General features: G+C 47.3%; 2 protein-coding genes across 2 annotated transcripts in view; one reads left to right on the top strand and one right to left on the bottom strand.

The window, feature by feature from the left end:
• Positions 1-10,263, bottom strand: part of zc3h4 (zinc finger CCCH-type containing 4) — a gene marked incomplete at its 5' end in the record, with an annotated part of 128,263 nt that overhangs the window by 90,223 nt on the left and 27,777 nt on the right. The gene's annotated exons all lie outside the window — the stretch shown is intronic.
• On the top strand, positions 987-6,539 carry LOC310812053 (sushi domain-containing protein 6). The gene is made up of 5 exons (XM_083680451.1): positions 987-1,131; positions 2,763-2,866; positions 3,303-3,509; positions 4,878-5,019; positions 5,494-6,539. Exons 2-5 carry the CDS (start codon positions 2,776-2,778, stop codon positions 5,822-5,824), a joined length of 771 nt encoding a protein of 256 aa, XP_083536577.1. The 5' UTR covers positions 987-1,131; positions 2,763-2,775; the 3' UTR covers positions 5,825-6,539.

Raw genomic sequence — 10,263 nt, 5'->3', positions numbered from 1 at the left:
TTGTAAGGAACCATCACACTCTGAAGCCCTGTGAAGAAATTTAAAGAGAAGCAAAGTTCTACAAGCTGAGCCTTCGATTTACAAAACCATTTAGCAACATGTGGTAAGTAGTGTCATAACTGTATCAAAGGACCTTCACTTCCAGAGTCGTGCGTGGGCCGTACTTGTTTTGAAGTTGTGTTGCCTTATAAGAAATTGAAGACGGGATGCTTGATGAGGTTAGAGTGAGCTATAAATTAACCTAATGGGCGTAGTAACGCAATTATAGATGCAACCCAGTTATTTTCAGCCAGCAATAACATCATGATGGATGGTTTTTGATAAATGTGATGATGAGGGAGATCATTGTATGAAAGTGTGATATTTTATCAGTTGGCAGCGTTATCATTATATGATATCAAATATGACTTAAATTTTAATTGTACCTATTGCACTCTGCACAGTTGGTTGACTTATGTTGTTACATTGTGTCATTGGTACAAGGAGAAATTTGTATCGTTTGTCTATTAATATTCAAGAACTTGATCCATAAGAGACACACGATAAGGTCAAATATCAGTGGAGGACATCAATTTAACTCCGGAAGTTCTTTGCTATTACAGCCATTGGCAAGTCGGCATTATATATATTTAGCACTTCCTCAAGTCTCTCTATCAGATGCTGAATGTCTGTCTTCTCTACTGTACGCCTTTATCTGATGGGGCCGTGTCACTGTACCCTGATCGCTGAGTACGGTGATGGTATTGTGTCTCTGACAGTAACACAGGAGAGGTGTGGTCCCAGAACAATACCGCCTCCACGGTCACAGTTCTGAGAACAGCTTCAGCTTTCCAGAACGTGGCGGCGGGGGGCGGGCCTTGCGCTCTGGTGCCAGCCTGCGCGCAGCGGCAGGAGCCAATGACAAGTGTCGGGGCGCCTGTCAACACAGCGGAGTGATTACTCAAGTGTCAGCGGCTGTGAAATAGAACCACTTGTTGCTATATGCCTCATTCATCTGGAGGAGATTTGCTGGATTAAAAAAATAAATAAAGATTTCTTGTCATTTCGAGAGGATCGTCAATCAAACCAGACGTGGAGAAACGTTATTTCAACCTGAACCTTAGAAGAAATATTCCACAATACACTCAACAGGTGAGCTATTGGTGCAATAATTCGTATTGGTTGATGAAAAGTGACACTATAATATAACCGGCATATCATAGTAATGAAATGAAAACAATGTTTTTACCTCAAATTGAATACGCACTTATCCAACCAACGATTGATAGCGATATGTTGGTAGGATCTAGATGTAGATATTTTTTATGTATGTTCGTTTAGGAATGTTTAAAAATAAAATTGTATATCATACTTAATGTAACTGACTCATTTATCTTATTAGGGCTTTTAGCTATTACTTTAAGATCCATCTAGTGATTTGTGTGGCATATATGCCTGTGCGTCGATTCCAGCTGCGCGGTGCGGCGCGTCGCTGCCATTATGTTGACCGGCTCTCATGAACGTTCCACGAACGTCACATCTGTGGCTGGTTGATGAACCGTCGCGGTTGTTTAAGAGGTGTTTTTCCCGTTTATTTCGGGTGTTGTGTTCATCTTTTTTTCAACAACGAAAGCGCTTGACGCGCATACCCAAGAACCATTTAAATGCAGCATGATTTGGCAACTTCAGATTTTCCTCGCTGAGAACAAAATAAACACGAGTATTATTTCTGAAGTCGGCTATTTCGGTTTAGAAGATAACAAGAACATTCATAACATGAATTGTCACCGTGTGACAGTTTAACTTTTCATCAATGAATGACACAGTAGAACCAACCTTACATCTCGCACTGCAATCTGAGTAGTTTGACCATCAGTAGCAAGAGCAAAGTAGGCTTTAAAAAAAGTCACCACAACGGAATTGAACTCAATCGATTAAACCACACACTATAGTCGGACAATGTGACCATCAATGTGGTCATCACTATAAAAGCAGATGGGGGGACAACACTAACAGCTTCCAAAGACATTCATATGCTTTATGCTAGGTCCTGCATTTGAATTAGATTGGGGCTGTTTCATTGCATACCTTGCAACTGGTCGAGCACAGAATAGAAGTCAAATTGTATAATGGTGGGTGATGACTAAGACTAAGATGCCACATCCACCTACATTGTGGTCACGCCTCATAAAGCTAACCTGGCACTCCGCCCCCCCATCCCCCCCCCCCCCCCCCTCTACCTGCCTCCCCTGCTCCAGAGATGACTAATACTATCCTGACATGAAAGCACACTGAAACGCACCACACCATGGCATTTATATCTACCCGAGTACAAGTCCAATGCTTCTGTACCAACACAGGACGTTCTCACCCAAGCACAACCAGTCATACAGGCCAAAGTCAAACCAAAGTGTTTACACAGGTGACGATAACCAAGTTCAGTTTCAGTTTTGCAGACTGAAAGGTTGAGTTCACGGGAAGGTGCTAGCTTTGTTTACGGGGCTAAACCGCTGGCTTGCCTCGGAGAAGGGCCCTGTACAGACTTTTGGTACTGCTTAAAGTTGGGGGGGGGGGGGGGAAGGACTCCAATACTTAAAATAAGTATTGGAAGCATATTATATATTTAGGGGAGTGCTTCCTATTGCTCATATTTATATCTGTGCCCTTCTTTGTATGTCATTTAGCAGTAAGGGGTGTGTAGGTGTGTGTGTGTGTGTGTGTGTGTGTGTGGTAATAGCTGCAGGATTGGCCGACATACTGATTCCTGTCTGTTGGGTCTTCAGGAAGGCTGCTTTGATGTCTGCCCTGCTGTCTCCAAGGCTGTCACCCGTCACTCTGGGATACTACAGCCTCATTCTCCTGGTCGCCCTTCCAAGTGTTATCGCAGGTACTGACACATCACCCTCCTTTACCCCTAAGCCCTAAAACCCCCACCCAGGTACCCACATTACCCTCCTTTACCCCTAAGCCCTAAACCCCCCCACCCCTAACGCACCCCTAACCCACATCACCCTCCTTTACACCTAAGCCCCCCACCCAGGTACCCCCACATCACCCTCCTTTACCCCCCACCCCTTACCCACATCACCCTCCTTTGCCCCCCACCCCTTACCCACATCACCCTCCTTTACCCCCCACCCCTTACCCATCGCACAAACATTACATTCTGGTAATATGTAACACTGGGCAGATTATTGCAGATCTGCCCACTCTTGATATCGACATGCAACACTACCAGTTCTAATCTAGGCTATCTGAAGGTTGTGTCACGTTGCCTCCTCCAGAACTGACCTCTGACCTGTGACTTGTTGACCTGTCCCCAGGCAGGCAGAGGAACTGCACCCACCCTCTAGTGCCCGAACACGGGGGCTTCCGCTGCATGCCCTCCCCATGCCGCGGCTTCCCCCAGAAGAGCTCCATCCACTACTTCTGTGAGCCAGGTTACCACATCCCCCGACGGGGCACACACAGCTCCCGCTGCCGCCACGGCCAGTGGATCCCCAGCGTGCCCGCCTGCGTGGCCATGCGAGGTGAGTGGATGTGAGAGTCACACAGTTGGCGTGAGGCATCGTTTAATCTAGGGCGTCGTTCAGACGTTCCAAAACTTTAGGTGAACTTCAGAAGTTTAGGTGAGTGTTTTAGATAGGCCTTCACCTGGTGCTTGGTGGCACGGCGCACTGCTTTGTGGTGTAAGCAGAAAGTGAAGTGTGTCAGTGATTACATTTACATTTATGGCATTTAGCAGATGCCTTTATCCAAAGCGACTCACAACAAATACATTTGTTTAAGTAAGTGAATCATCTATCCATCAGTCATCATAAGATAAAGTAATCAATGCTCGGACCAGGGGCCATAGGCAGTCACAATGCTAGAAGAAAGATATATATATATATATATTCAATGGCTTTGTAAGTGCTTGTATTTAGTCACCTTATCATATTTTTCTGCCACCGGTTGGCCATGCATGTGAGAGGACGTGGTCGTCTACGGTAAGAGTTTAGAATGAACCCGTGACACAGCTTATTGTGGACTTTTAACAACTCACACAGTACCGTTATGACAACACTCCTATGACTGCATTATCACACTGGCAGACTTCAATGCAAACAACAAGTAGACGTCTTTAGTAGCTTTTAACAGCACAGTGCATGGAGAACAACCTGCAGCTAAATGTAGGGAAAACAAACAGGATCAGTACTGGGGGCCACAGAGGCTGAGCTAGGGAGTGGTTTTAGGTTTCTGGGCGGCCATTACTCGTCAGACCTTACATGGACAGGGTTGTCTTTTCCTTCTGTCTGGCCGGGTTAGAGGGTTAAACAGTCAGGTTTATGGCGGGCAGATACATACAAACCCTTAGTTGTTGTTGTTTGTCTTCAAACCCACTCTCCTCTTAATGCAACGGAAGTGCACTGGAGCTCTTCTGATGACCTACTTTTATGTAAGCAGGACAGAAGTAGACTGAGTTGATGCTATTTTTTTTATTTTTTTTAAACTTTCGAGTCATAGTCTCTTCCTCTTCCTCTTCTCAGCCAGTTCTGAGAAAGGGGAAGTGAGCAGAGTCACCCTGCTAACCAGTTCCTCTACGCTGTTAACCCACATGGAAACCTATTCTGTCACAGATGTATCAAAACCACATATCCATTCCTTCATGTTTGGCCTACTTTGATAGACTATAGGCATTGTGCGTTTGACATGCGTGTTGAAGGCCAATAACTAAGACCAATAAGCAGCTTCAGCCGGTTCAACAGTAGGTTGGGATTTGCAGTGTCTAACGCTGCACTGGGGTCAGCAGCTTAAGCTCAGGGGGCCAGAGACGGCAGCTATCAGGACCAAAAGGTGTGTGTGTGTGTGTGTGTATGGTTTCTGTGTGTGTGTTGATGGTTTGTCTCGTCCCACAGAGGGTCATGTCTACCACGAGGACCGAGTGGCCCACTCGATCCCCAGCGTTGCCACGACGGCGGTGGGCGTGTCCATCTTCCTGCTCACCACTACGGCATGCATGGTGATCAAGTCCCGCCTTTATCCCTGTCACTCACACAGGTAAGCTCATGTGGCTGGACCATCTATAGAATGTTTATGAGCAACCAGCACTAGTTTATGGCTTTTGGTAGAATGTTCTGCCAGTTTTCCTCTGAGTAAAGCGTATACTGTAGTAGGAACTAAATTGATCAGTGAAAGTGGAATGGTTCTAAGAAAGAACACTGTCGCAGGAGGAAGTGAATGCAGTGGTTTTATGGTAATCTTTTTCATGAATGGTGGATGATTCATAACTGCTATATGTAAGGTCGTAGATTAATCTGCCACCACTGTGTTGATCCTGCTCTTCCTGAGGCCGTTTCATCTTTCCGTAGCTTGTGATCTGACAGGGGAAAACTCTATTCTAGGCCCTGGTTTCAGGACCAGGAAAAAGCCTTGGGCTCTAGTTATCGACTATAACAATACAATGAACTAACTATGTAGGTAACAATCTCTGTCATTGGTGACCAGAGTTTCACCATCTCTTTCTGTCTGTAGCAGGCGATCTTCTGACCAGATGGACTTGATGGTGGACGGTTTACCTGTGTGTCTGCCCACCTATGAGGAGGCGGTCTACGGGAGCTGGGGCCAGCGCCTGCCCCCCTGCCAAGGCCCCACCCAGCTCCTATTGGCCCAGGAGGCCCCTGATCAGGACCCGTCATCCGTTCACAACCAATCAGATTCCGATCACTGTACTCACCTGTCTAATCAAGGCCAAGATTTGCCACCACCGCCGTACGAGGAGATCCAATCCCTCCCCAGAGAGAGGCAGAGCGAGGGGGACGTCTGCGCCTTACAAGTGGCACTTTCCGATGACAAGGACATTTGAGCGACTGTTCTGTTACTGCCCACCACTGATTGCACTGTTTGTAAAATCATGTCCTCATGCACTTCCATGGATCTGAGCTCATCGGCAAACTGTCCTATCGGGCTTCAACATTATGCATAGCCAACTGATTTGGATGAGCTGTTTGTCAAGGAATGAGGTAGATGCGTGCGTGCGGTTTATAATTGACCTGTGTATTGATTCTATGGTGTGTTTTCAGTGTGGCTCACTGGAGACTTTGTTTATTATCCCTTCAGTGAAGGGACCAAAGCCTTGTTCATTGAGTTGACTTTGGTACTGCCAGTAAAGTGAGTGTGTCTACAGTGACTGCAGGCCTATACAACTTTGGGTCAAACCTTGCGTGTGTGCATGGATGTGGCGGTCACCCTCCTCGGACAGAAAGCTGTGCTGTTCTTGCCCTGACCCATAGAGGGTTTTGGCCAGGTGTTTTTGGAGCATTGACTTGGACCATATGAAAAAGTCCCAGTACCCAGGCTTTACACTCTTGACACCTCTCCCCCATGTCAAATGTACCCATGCCAGCCTTTCTCTTCCCTCTTCTCTGCATTCCCTCCATTCCCCCCTCTTCCCTCCGTTCGCCCTCTTCCCTCCCTCACCTCTCCCCTTCTCTGCCCTCTTCCCTCCCTCACCTCTCCCCTTCTCTGCCCTCTTCCCTCCCTCACCTCTCCCCCTCTCTGCCCTCTTCCCTCCCTCACCTCTCCCCTTCTCTGCCCTCTTCCCTCCCTCACCTCTCCCCTTCTCTGCCCTCTTCCCTCCCTCACCTCTCCCCTTCTCTGCCCTCTTCCCTCCCTCACCTCTTCCCTCTTCCCTCCCTCACCTCTCCCCTTCTCTGCCCTCTTCCCTCCCTCACCTCTTCCCTCTTCCCTCCCTCACCTCTCCCCTTCTCTGCCCTCTTCCCTCCCTCACCTCTTCCCTCTTCCCTCCCTCACCTCTTCCCTCTTCCCTCCCTCACCTCTCCCCTTCTCTGCCCTCTTCCCTCCCTCACCTCTGCCCTCTTCCCTCCCCTTCTTTGCCCTCTTCCCTCCCTCACCTCTCCCCTTCCCTCCCTCACCTCTCCCCTTCTCTGCCCTCTTCACCAGAGCACAGGAGGGAGGGGTGCAGAGAACACGTAACAGACATTGAATGTTTTTTTTTTTTTTTTTTTCTTTCGAATGGGGGAAAAAAAATGAATTGTATGAATGGAATGTAACATTTACATAAGACACTTTATATATTGTATTACACAAAAAAGCTATATTAAAAGCCGACTTGTTTCTAATTGTTCAATGTTTCGGCCTGACCTTACTTGACTCCACCCTCTCTTGTCAGATAAACCAGAGGAATGTAGATCACACTGTGCTCACACGCTGGACAGACAAAGACTATCAGCCAGCTCCCGTTGTGCAACGCTGAATACTGTTTCCCATGAACACTGTGTTTCTGAGTTAAAGTTCTATGTGGAAAGCTTCAATGTTTTTAAACAAGATATGTAATAATGGGTTCTGACTTGTTACTTATTCTATTGCACAATGCTCTGCACAAGCAGTTCAGCCAGGGTGGCAGCACTCTGGATAAAAGTGGACACACAGAGTTAACATCCTCTTTCCAGTGTAGTCTGGGGTTTACGATGAGGACGTTGTGGTGACAAGTGATTGACAGAAGTTTGGGCATGAATTTGTTTCAACATAAATCAGACTTGAAGCAGCCATCGGGTTGCATAATACTTATAAGTTACAGTAACTTCCTTGCCATGGTAACAATTTAGCACACCTACTCACGAAGATAAGGGTTGGAGATGAGTGGATTGAAAATAGAAAAGCAATATGCATATCCCAAAGATTGGTGCTTGGTAAAAGGTTGTCATATGAGTGCTGTGTTCATTATGATACACTCCTGGAAATGTTCACCTCAAACCAGAACGTAAGTTTTTGCAATCCACACATGTAGTGCATGTGCTGCTTATATACAGCACTGTACACTTCATGGTAACCAAGGTTATGTAAAACATGTAAAACAAACATTTGCAAGCACAACTAAGGGGCTAAAACTAATATCTTATATAAACATGATCTACATTCAGTGGTAAATGACTTTGGCCTTACATGAACTACAATTACAGATGAAGTATTAAACTCAGGACGTAAGCGCCCTCTAGGGGGGGAGTACAGTATTATTATATACTCAGGGTTGTATATGTATCAGTATACATATTCAGAATACAACATGGAATATTCAGAATCAGAGACTTTCATGAATAAGTAAATGAATATTTTTAGAATACTCATCTTTTTTGCAACTAAATCTCATAAATTGCTAATACTCTAATATTGCGCTGCACCGTAACCGTAGAAAATAGAGAATTGCAATCTGCTTGAAGCCAATTGCTGTCAATCTCCAGTGGGAGGGGCTGCAACCCTGCTAAATCATCAGCAATTACAGAATCTGTACTTCTATCCTGACTGTCAAAGAGCGACAGCCTCGTGACACGAAGACAAAGGAGGCAACCTGTGGAGTCCATCGAGGAAGGCCAAACTACTAAGTATTTTTTCCCCCACTATTTAGCGATACCTACGTCTTGTATTGCCTACAGACCCTCTATCTCTATACCTGCAAATATCACAATGTGCTTTCCTGTTATTTCGTCCCTCAGGAGGACACATCGACACCATCCCCCCCTCGCATCCCATCTAATATAGTCTACCCACTATGCTCAACTGACCACAACCTTACTGTCGCGGGAGGACTTTGGAACTGCCAGTCAGCGGTCCGGAAAGCAGAGGTTTTCTCAGCTTACGCCTGCTTCATGTTCCTCCACTTCCTGGCTCTCACAGAGACATGGATTACACCAGAAAACACAACTACTCCGGCAGCCCTCTCTGACGCCTACTCCTTTTCTCATTCCCCTAGACTTTCTGGTCGAGGGGGTGGCACAGGGCTTCTCATCTCACCTAAGTGGTCACAAAATGTCCTTCCCCTGTTACACCTGTCCATATCCACCTTTGAATTCCATGTTGTTTCTGTCACCTCCCCTGTTAAACTTCACATTGTTGTTATCTATCGTCCCCCAGGTCAGCTTGGCCAGTTCTTAGATGAGATGGATGTCCTTCTCAGCTTCTCCCCTGAGGACGGCATACCGCTCACACTACTGGGTGACTTCAACATCCAGTCAGAGAAGCTTCACTCGTCTGGAGTACTTGACCTCTCCTCCTTTGACCTTACCCTGTCCCACTCTCCTCCGACTCATAAAGTGGGAAATCAGCTTGACCTTGTCTTGACCAGATCCTCCCATACCTCCAACCTGTTACCCCTCTTCCAGTTTCTGATCATCATTTTGTATCCTTCTCCCTTCCCCTCAAATCCACCCCCTCCCAGTCAGACTCTACCCACACTGTATCCTCTCGTCGCAACCTGCGTACCTTCTCCGTTCTTTCTTTCTCTGTCTTATCCTCCCTACCTTCTGCTGAATCCTACTCCCTTCTATCCACTGATGCAGCCTCCTCCACCCTCCTGTCCACTCTTTCCTCATCCTTCGACTCGCTCTGTCCACTGACCTCAAGGCCAGCACAATCCTCTCCACACGCTCCTTGGCTGTCTGAAACCCTGCAATCTTGTAGAATAGGGCTCCGGGCAGCTGAGAGGAAATGGAGTAAAACCGGCCTCCCTGATGACCTTATGTCTGTCTCTCCTCCTCAACTACGCCTCCTCTGCATCAGCTGCTAAAGCTTCTTACTACCATTCCAGAATTCAACCCTCTGCCTCTGACCCAAGGAAACTGTTCTCCACATTTTCCTCACTCCTCAACCCGAACATCACAGCGACAGCATGCTCCTGTAGATACTTCCTCTACAACATCACAAGGATACATCCATTCCTCATGAGAGAAGCAGCACAACTCTTGGTCCAGGCACTTGTGATCTCCCGCCTTGACTACTGCAATGCACTCTTGGCCGGGCTCCCTGCCTCTGCCATCAGACTTCTGCAGCTCATCCAGAATACTGCCGCCCGTCTGGTGTTCAATCTCCCCAAATTCTCCCATGTCACCCCCCTCCTTCGCACCCTTCACTGGCTCCCGGTAGCAGCTTGCATCAGATTCAAGACCCTGGTGCTCGCCTACCGGGCGGCAAAGGGAACAGCCCCTCCCTACTTGCAAGCAACGGTCAGCCCCCAAACTCCTGCCCGATCACTCCGTCCTTCCACCTCGGCTGGCTGCCTTGCACCACCGCCTCTACGAGGATGCAGTGGTCGCGCTATTCGGTCACAGCTTTTCACTGTTCTCGCTCCCCGGTGGTGGAACGAGCTTCCCACTGCTGTCAGGACTGCAGAGTCACTACCTTCTATCTTCTGCTGTAGACTTAAGACCCACCGCTGGTGCCAGTAAATTACTGACCTGAGAGAGAGGAGCCGACTTTATACTTCACAAGTGAACTCTCCAGTACAGCAGG

Source organism: Argentina silus (genome assembly GCF_951799395.1).
Source record: "Argentina silus genome assembly, chromosome: 11".
In the NCBI taxonomy this organism is placed as follows: Eukaryota; Metazoa; Chordata; class Actinopteri; order Argentiniformes; family Argentinidae; genus Argentina; species Argentina silus.
Note: the sequence above shows the minus strand (reverse complement) of the source record. Positions and strands in the feature narration are given on the sequence as shown.

Coding starts and splice junctions, on each gene's coding strand:
- LOC310812053 (XM_083680451.1), top strand. CDS start 2,776: ATGTCTGCCCTGCTGTCTCCAAGGCTGTCACCCGTCACTCTGGGATAC. Junction 3,510..4,877: donor CGCCTGCGTGGCCATGCGAG/GTGAGTGGATGT, acceptor CTCGTCCCACAG/AGGGTCATGTCTACCACGAG. Junction 5,020..5,493: donor TATCCCTGTCACTCACACAG/GTAAGCTCATGT, acceptor TTCTGTCTGTAG/CAGGCGATCTTCTGACCAGA.